Source organism: Cololabis saira, chromosome 21 (assembly GCF_033807715.1).
Source record: "Cololabis saira isolate AMF1-May2022 chromosome 21, fColSai1.1, whole genome shotgun sequence".
In the NCBI taxonomy this organism is placed as follows: Eukaryota; Metazoa; Chordata; class Actinopteri; order Beloniformes; family Belonidae; genus Cololabis; species Cololabis saira.
Window position 1 is genome coordinate 22,069,943 of NC_084607.1, and position 18,282 is coordinate 22,088,224.

Here is an 18,282-nt window from a genome sequence, read left to right on the forward strand (position 1 = left end):
AGTATCATTATAACCCCCTCTGTCCTATAGAGAGATGAAAGCCGTTTCATACAGACCATAATTATATATATTTGGTTTTAATACATCAGACTGGTATATTTCAATAAACAAAAATTATATTCATTTACTGAATGTGTAATGACTGATACTGTAATGAATGATACTTAATGAATGAGCACTGCAGAATATGCTAGTTTAAAATGCCCAGCTCCTAGTTTGGAATTATTTTAATATGATGAACAAACGTATAAGCTTTTAAAACAAGATTTAAAATGGGGCAAAATATGATGATATTATGAAAATCTGATTTTAAAAAACAATTTAAATTATTTAGATACTTATATTTCCCTCAAAGTGACTTCTCACCCATTAATGCATGTTATCATGCATGCCATTATAGTCTGAAAGACTTTATAGCTTATTACATTATAAACCAATCCCCAACAAATTCAAAACTACTGATAAAAGTGAGTACTAAAACCTTGTTACACTGAAAATGTTCTGTGAGCAATACATGGATCCTGACAATGATACAAGATGTCCCTTTTTTTATATATATATATTTTTATCCCGATTTTACTGATATACATGTGCTAACCCCCCCCATTTTCCAGCCCCTACTCCAAAGGACCACTCGAGATGAGCCTTTGTCCATACCCTGACAGTTTCGGTTCTTTTGAGAGGATGAGGAAAACCTACATGAAATTAGTCAGTAAGGGTGATCAGTGTATACAGCATGTTTAAGTGCAGCATGGCTAATGTAATTGTAAGTAAAAATGAATATGAACAGTGGGCCCCTGGATGACCACAAGTAACTTTCTTACCCTTTTTTCAGGTTATGTAGTAATAAATACAAAACAGAATATGTAAACAGCAGCATTTGTTATGTACAGACACCTAAAATTAGTTTGTAAGTTGTACAGTCCACAAGATTTTGTTATGACTTCAATGACCTTCACATGTCAATGCGTTAATGAGTGTAAGGGGTGGACACCCTCCCAAAATGCCATTCAGTTTGCATTGTATCGTCACATTAATTACAGATTCATCATCTCTATTGTAATTTCCTAAATGAGCGACCTTTGACTACGTGGATACCCAGATAAAAATGTGTTTTATATTAGTCTGACTCATAATAAGACTTCTGGTGTTATCTGTCCTGAAAATGTCACTGGTCCCGTCTGGGCCCATCCTGTTCACCTTTTGGTAAAGAGCTGATAGAACAGGTGATTTTCAAGGAAAAATTAATACAATGCTCACAAAGTTGCACAGGGTCATGTGTGGATCAAAAAGTGGCAAACCTAATGCAGTAATAATGAGACTCATTGAGGTAAATTATATCGATTTGTGTTATTAGACCTGAAATGTGTGTAGTTCTAACATTACAATACAGTCAATATGTTTGTTTAATTCTTATTTCTAAGAGAAAAGACTTCACAATACACTACTCTTTTCAGGAATGGAGCATCCAACTAGAGCGGAATTTAAAGCAGTTTGATAGGCAACTCATAGTGACACATAATATATGTTGCTTGTAATGAACTGGTGATATTGCGTTATTTCCTTTTTTTTTTAATGATCACAAAGCAAATAGAATAGTGATTATGTTTTCATTTTTTGAAAATATGTACAATGCTATGTGAGCCAATATTAACACACCATTTGTTTTGTAAGTCCATTGATATACTCATGCATACATGATTATATAATATTTTATTACGTGTGGCTAATAAGGATCTGACTAAATCATTAAAATGAGGGACACTGAAGGTAACAAATGAACGTCACAAGCTGAAACACAATGAGCTCATTGAGGCCTCGATCACATTTTTGATTATGCTACCTTTAGTCCGCCTTTTGTTTGCATAAAGGTCTCCCGTCCTATCTCTTTCAAATCTGGTTACCTGCATGCGTAGTTTGTGTGTTTCCCTTGCATGGATCCAACCCCTTTATAAACCAGCCTGGGGTCACATGGAAAATCTAAAGCAGGTAGGAAGACTTGAAAGCAAAGAGGTAGCCAAAGCAGAGAATTTCTTCCATTTTAGACTATTTGTTCCTGCTTTGTTTGCTTGGGGTACCATGTGGAAAGCTGTGGTATTGGCTTTGTGTCTCCTTGCGGCAGGGGGTCAGCCGATGGAGGACCCAACATACGGGGTGAAGCTCTGTGGACGCGAGTTCATACGGGCTGTCATCTTCACTTGTGGTGGTTCACGATGGAGACGATCACTCAGGAGTTCAGGTAGGACAGAAGGAGCTACATCTGCATCTTTACTGATGTTTTGATGTGTCTCATCCACAGTCCTTGTCAGGTTTATATATTATTATTGACATTATCATGAAGCAGTTTGGATTTTATCTAATGCCTCAAATATGTATTGTATTTCATGAAGTTATTATCCGGATGTGTTTTGTCTGAAGTCATGTGAATTACTCTTATATTCATATATATCCTCTCTCTGTCTTAAAATTCTGCAGCTTATTTACTTTTTGGGTCAAATGTACAGCAATTAATAACCATGGAAATTAAATAATATACAATCTTAATTATAGACAGGCAATGTCATTGATAACATTTTAAATTATTGTTCATGTTATGTGGCCAGTCTCAAGTCAATTTTCAAATCTATTATCCTGTTATCAGACGACAACCATTATCAAATAGTGATATTAACCTGCCATAAAGTGTTTTTCACTGATTCTTTAATAACAGAGCCGATACCGCTCATTTTTTAATACACTTGTAAAAGAAAATAATAAGTATTCTCCGGTTCTTCATTAGATGTTCTTTTTTTTTTTTTTTTGTTATTCAGCAGATGTTTCAGAGGACCCATTCAGTTTCCACCAGGAGTCCTCAGAGGGCTTTAATCCCAATTTTGAGGTGGAAACCATCCTTCAAAAAAACAAAGATGTTAGCTTTCCATCCAGAGACGACAGGGAAGGCGTGTTCAGCAGACCCGCCCGATCGTTCATAACTGAGGAAATCTTGGAGGCTCTTCGTAAAGCTGACCGCAAAGGCAGGGATGTGGTGGTGGGTCTGTCTAATGCCTGCTGCAAGTGGGGCTGCAGCAAAAGTGAGATCAGCTCCCTTTGCTGAGGACTGGTATACCCCCCCTGAGTTCATACACTGGCAGACATTTGTTATCTATTTATTTATTTTTAACTGAAAAGCACACCAACTTTTTTTACACTTTTCATGAATATTCATTTAAATCTTGTGTGTTCAATTTAAATATAGTATCTGTGTGTAATGTTACATTTTTGTACCATGTAGTGATGTTTTTGTTATGTTTCTTATGAAATGTATTTTATGCTTATAGCTAATCAAGAGTCATATATGTATTTTCTTTCCAATACCATACAAATGACTGACTAAAAATAAATCAAACAGATAAATGCTTTGTTCAGATAAATTGGTAAAAAAGTCACTTGTTTAGGAAGATGTCTATACTTTCAGTTGTCAAATCATATGGATGTTTTTGATGTTTCACATTTGTTATTGGGGAGACTGCTTAAAAAGATATTTTGACCCACAATAAAGATGAGAGTGTACAAGTCATGCATTTCCATACTTCCGTACTTTTAGTGGTGGATGAAATGTTCATTCATAGAAGTACCAAAATATGTGAATTGTAAGAGAACTTGATGAATATATACATATATTAACATGTTAACTTTTGATTATAGTGAAATAATAATGTAGGCTATTTCAACAGTGTGTATGAGAGTGAATGTGTATGAATGGAAGGCTTGTATTCTATATCAATTACATATATCAGTATAAACCAGTTCATACTTTACTGTACAAAATATATTAAATGCAAATTAGTGATGTAATAACTTATGACAGTGTTATGAATAAGCATTGATGGTAGGATCATTGCACAAAGTGGATATGAAGATGATTTTCTTTTACAAAAGTGGGTGCTGGCTCCATAAACATGAATGGTGCAGATGGGGCTGTAGGGGAGCAAGCTTTAGAGGTAGGTTTCCATATTTTTACATGAGTGCAAAAGAGATGCAAATGGTAATCCTCCTGACTGGAGGGGCTTTTTCCTATTAAGCCTTAGTTTGAAATCCTCAGGAGGAATGTGTTGGTGGTGGTGGCGGTGTAGAGTGGCATTCACATAAATGAGAACTTGATACCGACTGAGGACTGGGAGAACGTTTCACAGAAAACACAAGCAGCAAACATCCAAAAATCCAGACTGCACCCTCCACCGCAGCACATGCACGGACGAGCTGGCAATAGCAGGAAAAGAGAGCTAGGATTAAAGGAAAAAAAGCCAAAAAAACAAAACAAAGTATTTTTTTGCTGTTTTTTTTCCAAGTCCTTCATTACGTGTTTTTGAGATTAAAGTTTATACAAATCAAGGTGGAGTAGGGACTTACATTTAAATTAAAATAAAAATAGCCCACATGGTATTTAATTTTTGTACAATAATATTCAGCTGCTCCTGATTTTCATTGTACCTTTCAAAATATCCTGTAAAAACTAAAACTAAACTAAAAAGTAATTCATGTTGTCGTAGCAACTACGTGTAAAATTTTACAATGTTTTAGAGTTAAAGTTTTTCATCCTAATCACAGTTCAATTGCACTTTTACTCTTGATTCCTGTGTTTCAAACTTATCTTAGAAATATCTTGGAGACACACTTAATGTTATCCAACAAATGCATACCTCTACAGCAACAGCTTTGCGACAAAAGCAACCCAATAAGAAGGAAAATTACTCTTCTCACTGCATTAAAGTTAAAGAGGATTAAAAGAAAATAAAAAGGAAACACATGAAAAACAAGGGGAGATGTTGATGTGGATCGTCCAACTGAAGACCAAGTTCTGCACCAGCTGTTGACTGCGTCGGGTGCTGGTCCGGAGTCCCACACCGCCTTTCGGTTCTCAGAGTCATTTTCTTACACCAATATTTTCGAAATATTCAAACTTCAAAGCACTGAATTGAGCAAAAAAAAAAAAAAAAACAGAAGAAGTCGAAGTTGAGTCCAGAGAATCTTTATTCCATAACACAGGAGTAAAGACATGAGTTTACAATGAATTTACAATATTGGACAGCATCTTTTAGGTATAACTCTGAGGGTGTGTCTTTGTTCTGGGGCAGGTCTAACTATGCCCCTTTTTCTCCTTATCTATGCAGTTTTATTGGCATGTTTAATCTTCAGTCTATTTCCAGTTTTAGTTATACTGGAGTCTGAATTCTGATTGCTGAGATTTTTTAGAAAACATGGTATTCACCTCATACTTACTTGTTTCAAACATGCAGGTGTCTACAATGATCACATTCCCAACTTCTACTTCACCTTCCCATCAATTTTGAGCCATTTGGTTACCTTATACATGCCAGTACGTATACTTTCAGCTGTCATCCAGCACTTCACTGCTTTCAGCTGATCTTCTTACCTGGTTTTTCTGCAGTAACTTTTACTTTACCTCTACCTGAATATATGTCTGGCATGAGCCTTCATGTTAGTAAAACAAGATTGTTTATATTATAATACACATGAGCCTTTTTGGAGAGGAATCTTATACCACAATGTTAAAAAAAAAATTAAAGTCACAGGTCATTTCAGTGCTGTTCAAGATATTACTATGTCACCAAAGTAGTTCTCACCCGTTACTGACATTTCTCCTACACCACCTGTTTGTAATTTTCAATTATGAAACAAATTTCAGATGTTTGTATCCAGAGCAAAAATGTAAAAAAAACAAAAAAACAAAAAAAAAACAAGTACTGTCTGCACTGGAAAGCCAACTGTTTAGTCCTCATAGTGCTGACCAAATAGTTCTTAATGGCTATTGGATGACCATGTTACTGGAGAATTATATAAAATCCATCCATTTTCTATATTTCCTTAGTCTTTTTCAGAGTACCGGGCGTCTGATGGAGTGAACATGAGATATTCTAAATCCTATGTGGAATATTGGCCCAATAAATCTTGGGCTTCACTTGTTTCATAATTATATATATATATATATTCAGTTTCAAACCATTTGTTACACACAGTTTCATATCAGTCATGCAGGGCATTTTCTTCTGGCTTTTTTGGGCTTTCTGGCCCCTCCCAACACCCGCTGTAACCAAGCACCAACAATTGAACTTCCAGATTGAGGCCAACACAAAACTAAGAGATGTTGAGATTCCTCTACTGGGGACTGGCTCCAACAAATAAGTCAATCTCCCTTAACCCTGATCTTAAAATATCCAACTTTTCATCAGAAATAAGCATATTTAAGTCATGTTAAAAACATCAACAACAAAAAAAAAAATAACAGAACATGTTGGTCTTCATAGCGAGATTTCCTATCTATGCCAATTGTAAAGGGAGATCATTTATTTTTTACTACATCAGGTAGAATTATGTAAAGCAATAAAGGTACATATAATTGGGGCTGTGGACTTGACTGGAATTGAAAGCAGTTCTGTTCACTTGGTGACAGATTCTGCAGCATAAACAGGAAAGGAGAACTTCCTCCAACAGTCAGAAGCGCTTTTACTCAGTTAGTGCCACCATTACATAACATGGCATGAATATACTTGTACACTGAAAATGTATATAGGCTATAATTTACTTTCTCTGAATTATATTGGAATGTGCTAATGAATCAATAAAGTAATGAGAGTGAAAGGACCTCAAACTGCATTTAATGTCATAGTGAACTCTGTATGACAGCTCCTTTTTACACATTAGAAAGTTTTATTTAAAAAAAAGCTAATAATTGCCCGAGAGAGCAAACGTGTTTGACCTGAAGCGGTAACGGTTGCACTGATGTCTAGACACGCTGTACAAGTAGGGCACAGCGCATGCGCACATACGTCAATGGCAATTCCTGCAATGGGTGGAGCTGCGCCGAAGACGCTCAACTTTACCGCAAGCTCTTACTTTTGAGCGTTTCTGAAAACTGTTTTACACCGTGACAGGATGCTCGGCAGCCACCTCAGAGTGCCGCGTAGGGAGGTAAACAATTTAAACTTCACGTCGAATAATGTAATTGATTTACTCAATAATAATATTAATGTGGAGCCCGCTGTCAGGAGAAGCTGATGTGCTACCTCACACACCTACACTTAGGCTGATTTATGGTTCCGCGTTACACCAACGCAGAGCTTACGGCGTAGGGTACGCGGCGTTTCGCGTCGCCGCCTACCCTACGCTGTAGGCTCTGCGTCGATTTAACGCAGAACCATAATTCAGGGTTTATTCATAAATGTACGTGCGTCTGTGCTGTCGTAGTGTAGGAAAAGCAAAACTTATAATAGTTAAAACATGTGTGGATGCTGCCACATATTGTTTCCTTTGTGTACTTTAGAAGCTGGATATCTGTTTGTTTTTTCTTAGAGACGTGGGTCCAAATGCGATGGCCACACAGAGGACGCGTCTGGTTCCGCACATCCTGCTCGTCCTGCTGAGCACTTGTGCAGCAGCAGGTAGGCTTATCAAAAACACACGCACACCTTACTCAAATACGCCTTTATTCCCTAACTTTATACAAAGTCACCGCATTCATACATTTTGCATTTCACAGGCTTATTAAACTGCCCTTCAAACATGTCATCAGCTTTTATAAAATAGTCTCATTTAAGATCCGATTAAGTGAAGAGCAGCTCTATATACAATAGTCTCCTTTCTTTCCCTATTTCAACTAGTTGCACCAAAACCTCAGCGAGAGTGCAAATTGTAATCAAGCAGGACACCTCAGACATCTTCACATAATTTAACGTGGACTGCTTCATTTGTATTACATTATGTGCTTTACTTAACCTGAAGATATTTGCAAGCTTAAACTAATTCAGTGAAAATGTTTTTGTACCAAAACTGGCGGGTTACACTTGCCTGCCTATTTTGTTCGTCCTTATTGACACTGTACTTGTTGCCTGCATTGAAGAGGAAGTGTTCTCCAAGGAAGGGCACAGTCATTCAGACCCCCATGGCTCATTTCCGGTTACAGTTGTTTGATCATATTCATGCAATGTGTCACATGCAGGTAGTAAAGTAATTACTGCTAGAAGTGTGTAGGCTTACAAGAAATTGCTAAAGGTGACAGGTTTGAGGTGAAGAAAACAGCATGTAAAGTCCTCCAAAACAATGACTGCCAGAAGTCTCTAACTAGTACACTGGATGTTTGGTATTTACACCAGCAAATTACTTTTTATATCGCATTTTAGTATTTTTTTTCTTTTACTTTTTATTTAACTCTTGTTAGTTTCTCGCAATGTGCCCATTTCTTTGCTGACTGTGACTCGTGTTGCAGCTTTGTGACTGACATTTTGCCAAAAGTCAGTCACTTGTTATTATTGCCCCTATGGATTTACAATGTCTTCTCTTGTTAATACAACATAATTGTTTAATCAAAGTTTTATGTTCTTTTTGTTCCCCTTGAGTCCTCTGATTTTTTATTTTTTTTATTTTGATTTTTTTTTTGGGGGGGGAGGGGGGCTCATTGCAGCGTTCCTTCAGTTCGTTGAGGTTTGCGGGTGTTAGTTTATGCACAGCTCTTATCCCACCACAGCATTGTTAGTCAGTCAAGTCAGGCACTCTTTAGGAATATACTGTTGCCTGACCTTGGGATGAACATGCTGGGATGGCCACTCTGGAAATCTTGTCAACAGTCTTTAATGTGTTCCACTTGTGAGCAACGTTCCTCACTGTTCAGTAATGGATTGCAGTTTGTCTGGAAAGGCCCTTATAACCATTCCCAGATTAGTGGCCACCAAGAATTGCTTCTGATCAACGCCGATGTGTCTCTTTGTTGGCCTTGTGTTTGCACACCTCTGAATATTCCAGACCAGCATCTGCCAGAATCTCTGTTTTTACAGACGCGTTCCCACTTCATCACAGCTGATTAGTCTTTTATTTGATTAGCTTTTATTTGATTAACAGCACGTAGCTGCCGCTTATACTCTATATTCCCATGGAGACAGTAAAAGCTTACTTAGTTTTTACAGTGTCATGGTGTAATATTTCATGTGTTGTTTGTTTGAGCTTGTCTAAAACCTAAGAAAGGCCAGATGAAAAATATCCTTATATGTAAAAGAAGGATTAAAAGAGGATCTCCAATCTTTCTCATGTGACAATATTAAATATCAAAGTGCCTGTTCCTTTCAGTTTGTAGGTGTAACTTGGGAGATGAGGGGAGTGATGCCCCGCTCTGACTACCACTGTGCCCAATGTTTATCATTGAGAGCAGTGACAGACAGTGCTGCTAAGATTATTTTCTGAAGAATTTGAAAGTGCTTCCAAAAGCGGATGAAGACACAGTGTGGTGCTTAATACGGAATCAATATGCAAAGTTGCTCTTCTTATATAATAATACAGTATGAGCACTATGACTATAACAAGTCAAGTGATGAGAATTTCAACTATGCAAATATTCTGACTGACTCCTCTAACCTTGTCCAAACAATCAGCTTCCGGTCAGCAGTTGGCCAAATCTTGAGGGTTTTTTTTTCTTTAAATAGTGAGTAGTTTCCACGTACTGTATATGATCTTTGTGGAATATCTATTAGGAGTAAACCAGGTTATGATAACTGATGAAGCTGAAATTGAACTATTTGCAGTTGCTGAAGGAAGGTATATTAGATGCAAAAATATTTAGTATTTCATGTAAATAAAGTCTATCCAGCCGGAAATGGAGCAGTCATTCTTGGGTCATGGGAATAATTTTAACTTTTGGAAGAATGAATGCAATTAAACACCAGAAAATTCTCGAACCTAATGTCAAGCATCTGTAAAACAAAAAACTAAGGCCCCATCCACACGAAGACAAGCTCAGGCCTAAACGAAAAAGTATTTTATAAAAACCAGCGTAGCATCCATACGAAGCCAGCGTTTTGGGGGTTTAAACAATCATTTTTGAAACAAAGTTTCAGAGTGGAAAGATTTGAAGATGCTGTTTATGTGGCTCTGTTGTTACTGCCTCTCCACAACTGTTCTGAAACACTTGCATCATACACGTCACTCGTAATACTGTTTTCAATGACAATGTGTGCGTTTGGATCATTGCTTTTGTTTATTATTTTCTTTCCATGATATTCCAGGTCCCCCTGCTCCTCCCTCTAATCTCGAGTGCTATAGACCATGTGATGAGAAAGAGTGTTCACTTATACGTTGCAAATGGACACCAAACCCCAAGATCAACTCCTCCTACCATTTGTACTGGATGCCAGCAAATAACATGTAAGCACAACTTAACATAAGCCATAGATTAATCATGTGTCAGCTTTAAGTACTGGAATACGCCCTCTTAACTAGCTTTTGTTCTTCCGTTTACGTAGCCCTTTCATGTCTTTTCTTGCCCTCTTCTACAGGGATGGGTCCATCACCAGTGAGTACAGTTCAGATGGGATTATCTATCGTGAACAGTTTCCCAGCGATGGAGACTTTCGTGTTTGGGTCGAGGCTTCAAACCAGTATGGTTCTGTTAGATCTCAGGAAATTCTCTTGAATGCAGAACATATCAGTGAGATAAATCTATACTTTTTGTCATTAATACAGACACAGCATACCCAAACAACAATAATAAAAAAGTTCCTTAGAGTTTCTGAATGATCAAAATCCTGATGGTTATTCTTTCTCTCTCTCTCTCTCTAGTCAAGCCGCCTCCTCCTACGTTCTCATCAAGCAGTCAGGACCCACTACAGATTTATTGGGGCAGTCAGGAGGACCCACTAGAGATTCATTGGGGCACCATATGTAACAACCTGCAGCGGCAGGTTGGAACCTGTGATGTCAGATATAACACTGAGGACAACCAAAAGTTTGGGGTCTGTTAGGTTACTTTTTTTTTCTCTACCCTGTGGTTCTCTTTTAATAAGTTTGGGTGCTTTCACTGAATTAAAGGAGCTTGAGGCCGGATTGTGGCAAGATTTATGAAAAAAATCCGTATACATTTTAAGTTTTCTAGTGATAATGTCAGATGAAGCGTTCCAAACCCAAAAGAATGAGCCCTCTAGTGTATCTCTCCTTTGCCTTGAACAGTCTGTGTGCTGCAAAATGTGCTGCAATTCGGTCCAGAATTTTCCGCGCTGGGCTGCGGATGTGACGTCACATGACGCTGCATGTGCGTTCTCCCCGTTCTCCCGTGCCGGCTTCACTGTTGGCTGCAGTACCCCCAATGGCCGTCGTGGCGCTAGAGAGTCTAATTTCTTAAAAGGAGCCTCAAGCTCCTTTAAGAGAAGACCAAATACATGATATAAAAAGAATGAAGCTGCATCTTCTTGATTGACCATGGTTCAGTGATTTGTCCCTAAATTAATTCTTCTGTTTCCCCCCCTGCACAGTTTGAGGATGGGCTATGTAGCACCTATTCAGTCTTGGACCCTCAGCCCGGCACAATCTATGAATTTCAAGTTCGATGCGCCTGTGACTCGAGCCTCATGAGTGACTGGAGTAAAGTGCTAAGAATAAAAAGTCCAGAGTCGGGTGAGTCTTCAATTATTGAAATTGGGGTACAATGTGGAAAATGCTTACAAAAGAGTAATATTTATTTATTTAAATTTATTGATAGCATTAGTCTAGTTATCCTGCCAATATCTCTATTAGACCAATGCCAATGAAGGAAAATGCACAGATAAGACATAAAAATGTTAAAGGGGACCTATTATGAAAAGCACGTTTTTCTTGCTTTAACATATATAAAGTGGTCTCCCCTCAGCCTGACAACTCAGAGAAGGAGGAAAGAAACCAAATTCTGCAGTGTCTGTACAGCCGCCCGGATGAGCCGTCCAGTGTGATGTGGCTTCTACGAGCCGTTCAGATTCTGCTCCCTTTCGTCACGTAACGAAAATGCGATTTACATAGGTTGGCCTCCGATGCGTGAAACCACGCCCACAACTAACTCCGCCGGCCGGCGCTTCCGCCATTTTTTTGTAGCAGCAGTGTATCACAACATTCAGGCAGCAAATCAGCACAGTGCCTCATTATCATAGCCTCACTCAGAATCCCGCATAGATAAGGGGGTTAGAAAATGGGATGCTAAAGACATGGCTCAGAGGCTGAATTTCTAATTTATTTAGCAAAAAAAAAATCAAAAGCTTGTTTTTAAGACATTCAAGGCCTGTTTAAAATAGGTATTAGATGCCATAATAGGTCCCCTTTAAATAGTGAGCGTTACACCTGTGGACTTACAGTACATCTGGACAGGCAAGTTGGTCCTAAGCCAAAAACTAATTGATGTCCTCAGCCAGATGTGTGATTTCTTGAAGCTGACAAATGGTTTCAGTTACATTCTTCACTGTGTGATCTCACTGTGATGTAGTGAAAGTAACAGAAGCAGGAGAAAAAACTATCTAACTTAATTGACATTGTATCGTGCTTTGAGTTCAGATGTTTCCTCTTTGGTTTTTATTTTTTTCTTCTTGCATCCGATACATCCGTTGTTCAGCCCCAGTTGGAGAGGTGGATGTATGGAGGGACTGTGACGTGTCCTCGGCAGGACACAACTGTTTTCTGACTTGGAAGGTGTGTTGAAAAATTGACAAAATAAACATCTGTCTCTATCTTTAAAAGCAAATTAATCTCCTAATATCCACCCCTTCTCTTCATCCTTTCCAGAACCTGTCAATTTCTCAGGGACGAGGACTCATTCTGGTTTATGAAATCAGTATAATTTACAGCGACGACAATGTGAAGCAGATGAATGTATCTGCACTTGAATCGAGCAGCCTGTCAGCGTATAATGAGACGATGTGGCGCCTCAGCTCCTCTCTGAAAGATGTGTCAACAGTCAGTGTGTCAGCCTACAATGCTCTTGGTGCTACAAATGCTACTCACCTAGTTGTACCACTAAAAGGTATCAAAATGTCATTATAGCGTAAAAAACTCTTCAGCACCACTTGAACAGTTAAGAATTACTTTAACCTGCAGATGTGCGAATAACAAAACATCCACAGGCTTAAGTACCGGTAGTTATTAACTGGTTCAATTACGGGACTTGCATAAGTTATATAATTGTAAACGGGTAGACCCTAACTTTAAGGGAGATATTTCTTTTTTTTTTTCCACTGAAGTGTGGTTTTGTTAGATACTTATGATTAGGTAGTACCTACAGCATCTAAGGTTGGAGAATCGGGGAGGAATTGTGATGGGGAGCTAGATTAACAGCTACCCAGATTGAGGGCCAAAGATGAACACATTTTATAGTGAATCAAGTTAATCTGGTGTTATTTAAATACATGTCACTTTAGCGTCAAAAAGTTGCACAAACTTCCTCTGTTTTACACAGACACCATTACAACACTGATCATGTGATGTGGATCACAGACTGTGTTGCTAAAAGGATACTGTATAATAACGAGATAGAATGTTGTGATAAAGTAAATATCTGCTAGTGTGAAAGTTATATGGTTTGTAATACAAGGTTTACTCACACCACTATGGAATTAAGTGTGACTAGTTTTCTTTGCTCCTCTGTGGTAGTCACTCAGAGTAGCTGTACCTCCCCATCAGAATTTCTCCTTGATTTTTATTCCCACTGGAGATGGTATGATCACTGTTTACTGTTGGTAAAGGTCTTATTACTAGTAATACTAGTACTAATTACTACGGTGGTGCAGCTGGTAGTGCAGGCGTCTCACAGCAAGAAGGTCCTGGGTTCAATTCCCGCCGGGGACGCTGTGGGCGCTGAAGTGCGTGTTAGTTCCCCCAGGGTGCCCACACCCTGGGTGGGGTTGGAGAAAGGGCCTTTCTGTGTGGAGTTTGTATGTTCTCCCCGTGTTCCCTTGGGTAGCTAATGTGAGCTACCCTCACAAAAACATGCACACAGTCCTGGTCTATACATGCCCCTTCTGGCCAGCCGGGGCGCCAGATGGGGTGGGGAGGATCTGGCTGGAATAACGTGATCCTTCCGAGGGCTACGTCCGGCCGGAGAAAGCCCACCCTGTCTGGTGAAAAGAAGCGGCCTGCTCACTCCTCAGGTTAAGGAGGAAACCTGAGCTCAGTGCAAGTTGGTAGCAGGATGGCAATGCCCAGGACTGACTTAGGTAGGAGCACTGTGTGATTTAAAAAAAAAAGGGATAAAAAAATCTAAAAAAAAAATGCCCTTTAACACTTCTAAGCAAGGTTCAATTGTGTAGTTTATTTTTGTGTGGAACCTCCATAGGTAAACATGATGAAGCCTAATAATAAAGAGCTAAAAGGAGCATCTAAACCTACTTTAGAAATCTAAAAGATTTTCTATGACGGTTAAAATAAGCTGGTCTTATAACTGGTCAATTACAGAGCATCTAATATAAATAATCTTAAATTATAATGATCAAATCAACACAAAAATATAAAGCTAATTTCTATTGTAATATTTGTATTAAATGTTTGCTAAGTAATTTAATTACATTAAAATGTAATTTAGTTTTATGTGATTCAGGCATCATCCTGTTTTAATTTGTGAATATGTCCCAGGACTGTGTTTGAAGTTAATTGAAACTGAATTACATAAAAAGTTTCAGTTCAGGTTGTAGTTTCAGTTTTAAAAGGACTGTTCCTTCATATAAACAGCGATTTTTTTAATTATTTTTTTTATGACCTGTTTTTTACTCTCATTGGGACTTCTCCCACAGTGCACCAGAGCTAATAACGCTTTTGTCTCTTGCCAAGGTAAAGATGGAAATGATCAAACGATTCACCTGCTGATAACCGATCAAAACCTCACTGTGTCCTGGGACCTGCCCCCGCAGTTCTCAGACAACCTCAAACAATACGTGGTGCAATACAAAGAGTGTTCACCACGCCAAACCTTTGACTGGATCAAAGTGGACACAGATGAAACAGAAGTATATTTTCAAGGTCTGCATGTGTAATTACTCAATATAACATTCAGAAAGAAAGAAATCATCTCTTCTTACATTTAATTTTGAAATTCTGAAAATTCTCTAGTGGAATTAGTTTTATCCTGCTGATTATTTTTTTTTATAGCTGTTTCACTCTGATTTGTCTCCATCTACAGGCACATTCAAAAAATACACACCGTACCGAGTGTCAATGTTTGCAGTGTCGAACATGAATGAAGTGTATCAACTCTCAACAGCCATTGGATATTCTGCTCAAGGAGGTGTGTGTTCTTCTTGATTATTATAAAATTATTTTCAAAACATTTTGATGTCAAAAGTTTGGACACACGTTCAAATTAATAGAAAGTGTGCCCAAAGCAGCTGTTGACCTCTTTTGTCTTTCAAGTTGAATGGAAGAAAAACTCACATTCCCCTTGTCCTGCTCTCTGCCAGCTCCCTCCATGGTTCCGACCTTTAAGCTGCTGTCAGTAACTGCCACTGATGCGACTCTGTTTTGGGAGCCTGTCCCCTTCTCCAAGCAGAACGGTGTGATCTCAAATTACCTAGTAGGAGTAGAGAAGCAACAAGGTACACAAACATACAGTGCAGCACATGGCCGTCATTTTTAAACTTCAATACCTTTCAAAATGTGGATATAACAAAGATAATTTGGAGATGATAAAACAACAGAAACACTCCTATGCCAGAGAAGTACTTTAGCAGCAAGAATATTGTCTTAAAACACTCTCAAAACAACTCATAAAGGGGAATTTTATGTAGGGGACAATAAAATGAGCTCATCTGCAGAATGAACTTTTGGACCCCATTAATGTACTATGAGATTCATTGACTGCATCATATACAGTATAAAAATTTACAGCAAATGTTGTGACAGCACTACAAAATGGCAAACATTTTGTAGTGCACCATATAGCAAGTAGAAGGTGAGTTGGGAAGGTGTAAGATCATTTCTAGCAGTAAATGCGACACTGTTCTCAAATGTTAATGCTATTATAATACAAAATGCTGAGAATAGTATCACAGCTTACATACATGTTATATATGTAGAGGTGTATGAGTATAAACAAATAATTCACTGACATGTTTTTATTTTATTTCTTTAATACAATGTTACTTATTACTTGTTGCATCTCTCTATGTCTTTTTCATGAAACTCAAAAAAGCGCTGCTTCTAGAATTTAGGAAAAAAGATATTTCATTAAAAATGTCTGGCATTAGGACAAAAAAAAAACCAACAGCATTTGCTTTCAGGCTTTGAAGAATCAGTATGTCATGATTTTTTTTATTTTTAAATGATATCTCATGATATCTTTTTCTTGCAGAGCGGCAAATAGGAATCATAAATGTTCTATTTATCAAACTTTGTCCTCAGTGGAGAAACAAAAAATGCTTTTGACTTAAACAAAAAAAAAATCACTTTTTATTACAAGTATATTTGAATTAAAATTGATATTACAGTGAACTACATTATTGTTTTTAAGAGATTGTTCATCTGTTTGTTTAACAAAGTAATACATTCCAGTGTGTCTGCATCACAATGTACAGTGATGACCACATTTCTCTCCAATCCCCGTGTCTCTCTTAGTATACAATGTGACTGTAACCCCAGAACATGGAAATCAGACTTTGGAGCTGAAAAATCTTAGTCCAGCCCATGACTACAAGGTGTGGATCAGCGCTGTGACAGCAGCTGGGCCCGGTGTAAAAGTAACCCAAACGTTCAAAACCAAGCAGTCTTGTATGTCACCATACTCTATTGTGTTGTTTGTTATGAAACATATGAGCTGATGGTTGAATATCCTATACAACATGACCTGTTCTGAGGTGGATTTAACGTATTTTTATGTTGCCTTTTTCTCTTTCCTCAGCACTGAGTTTACTGGGATTCCTGCTAGTAATTCCTGTCATACTCTTAGTATGCTTTGTTTTCTTTTTACTCAAGTAAGACAATCAACTCACCTTGTGTCTGAATTTGTTTCATTTTATAGTGGTGAATACTTTTCTTGTCCTAGAAATTAGTAAATTATTAATAGTACCTGTCAACCCTCTGTTTGCTGCTACTTTCTCTGCCAGTGCTATTCAAGGGAAAGGCAGTGTGTGCAGATTTTGGCCTCAGTGTGTCTATGAGAAAATACCAGATCCCCGCAATAGCCATATCTTCAGACAAGCGAAGAACCAGGTAAGATTGACCAAATTTAGGTTGTTTTTTTTTTAACAGCCATGACCAGGATAAAGACAACAGTTAAAGTGATTAGTTGTCCAAACTGATGGATTTAGTTTCCAACAAGTTGTAACAACTTGTTCTGTTTGCAGCTACTACAAATTGCTATGGTGCACTGGCTACATGGAAAAATAAATCTTGCTTCTTTGTTTGATTTCTTTGTAGATTAATGAGTCTTTCACTTGGAACTCCATCAGGACCTATGAACCTCATCCTAAGATTTCTTTGTTAGAAATTGTGGAAAGAACGCCCATTGCTGTTGACTCTAATGGATTAACTAGACCGGTGATGAAAGAGGAGTGTTCACAGATGGATTATGAGGATGGCCGGAGGGTGGATGTTGTTCCAGAGGAGTGTGACAGGACAGACCACAGATATGGAAAAGGGGAGTACAGCAAAATGGATAACTCGGATGAGGAAAGGAATGATTGTTCAAGCTCATCAGAGGAAGAACATTATACATCAGGTTATGAAAAGCACTTCATGCCTTCTGTGTTGGAAATACTGGGAGACTGACACCCCCCTGGACTTCTTTGCAGACCTTGCATTATGTACTCCAGTTATTGGAAAGGAGAATCTGCTGAAGCAATCATCTTACCGCATTGATTATGGCCTAACTTTTGCATTTGTTTCTGTTTTAGTAATTGTTCTCTGCTACCTCTTATTAAGGTATCTTTTACTGCAAGGTATTCCATTCGATTACTTTTTTTATCACCTTTCTTGATTCATAGTGTCTAATGTTGGGCCTGATTGTGAGAATATCAGCTAAAAATATATTTTTAGTTTTGAAAATGAACAATGAATGTAAATCTTATAGCACTGCCATTTCAAATGATCCACTATGTTTACTGATTCAACTTTAATATTTTGAGAAGTAACTCATAGATGGACAACTGTCATTGTGTAAATAAATAACGGTAATATTGTCACTAAATCGGTTCTTCTGCCTCCGCTGAGAGAGATGGAAAAAAAAAATCATAGATATATACACACATCTATGGTAAGAAACAGTTGCCAGGAGCCGAGAATGTGTACATTTTTGAGAAGTTTTAAATAATTTTAATATCATAAACATATCATAAAGTGTATGCAGTATTTTAAATGTAATTGTTACTTTTTGTATGTATAGATTATTTTTAATATGCTTATCTACTACTTTATAACTAGGGTTGCCAACTCCCAGAAAAATAAATAAGGGACACCTCATCTGCAGGGCCGGCCAACCCCATTGCCTTCACCTTGACTGGCGTGGTGAATTTTTTTTAG

The 18,282-nt window shown here is 37.9% G+C and overlaps 2 protein-coding genes across 4 annotated transcripts; both read left to right on the forward strand.

Annotated features, from left to right (window-relative positions):
- The first annotated feature begins 2,040 nt into the window (after positions 1-2,040).
- rln3a (relaxin 3a) lies at positions 2,041-3,533 on the forward strand. Of its 2 annotated transcripts, none has more exons than XM_061711938.1 (2): positions 2,041-2,239; positions 2,811-3,533. In XM_061711938.1, the coding sequence occupies exons 1-2, from the start codon at positions 2,080-2,082 to the stop codon at positions 3,092-3,094; spliced, it is 444 nt and encodes a 147-aa protein (XP_061567922.1). In that variant the 5' UTR covers positions 2,041-2,079; the 3' UTR covers positions 3,095-3,533. The 2 variants fall into 2 exon arrangements, with proteins under 2 accessions (XP_061567922.1, XP_061567923.1); XM_061711939.1 differs by having other exon boundaries at positions 2,814-3,533.
- Positions 3,534-6,844: 3,311 nt separating this feature from the next.
- Positions 6,845-17,950, forward strand: il12rb2l (interleukin 12 receptor, beta 2a, like). Of its 2 annotated transcripts, none has more exons than XM_061712477.1 (15): positions 6,845-6,969; positions 7,351-7,439; positions 10,050-10,188; positions 10,320-10,471; positions 10,603-10,775; positions 11,292-11,433; positions 12,395-12,471; positions 12,565-12,802; positions 14,602-14,790; positions 14,951-15,055; positions 15,228-15,362; positions 16,381-16,533; positions 16,664-16,736; positions 16,869-16,974; positions 17,182-17,950. In XM_061712477.1, the coding sequence occupies exons 2-15, from the start codon at positions 7,370-7,372 to the stop codon at positions 17,530-17,532; spliced, it is 2,103 nt and encodes a 700-aa protein (XP_061568461.1). In that variant the 5' UTR covers positions 6,845-6,969; positions 7,351-7,369; the 3' UTR covers positions 17,533-17,950. The 2 variants fall into 2 exon arrangements, with proteins under 2 accessions (XP_061568461.1, XP_061568462.1); XM_061712478.1 differs by having other exon boundaries at positions 14,608-14,790.
- The last annotated feature ends 332 nt before the right edge of the window (positions 17,951-18,282 follow it).

Excerpts from the sequence above, each read along its gene's own strand:
- rln3a (XM_061711938.1), top strand. The coding sequence starts at position 2,080 with ATGTGGAAAGCTGTGGTATTGGCTTTGTGTCTCCTTGCGGCAGGGGGT. Across the intron at positions 2,240-2,810 it reads ACGATCACTCAGGAGTTCAG|CAGATGTTTCAGAGGACCCA; the intron begins GTAGGACAGAAG and ends TTTGTTATTCAG.
- il12rb2l (XM_061712477.1), top strand. The coding sequence starts at position 7,370 with ATGGCCACACAGAGGACGCGTCTGGTTCCGCACATCCTGCTCGTCCTG. Across the intron at positions 10,776-11,291 it reads AGGACAACCAAAAGTTTGGG|TTTGAGGATGGGCTATGTAG; the intron begins GTCTGTTAGGTT and ends CCCCCTGCACAG. Across the intron at positions 15,363-16,380 it reads AGGAGTAGAGAAGCAACAAG|TATACAATGTGACTGTAACC; the intron begins GTACACAAACAT and ends TGTCTCTCTTAG.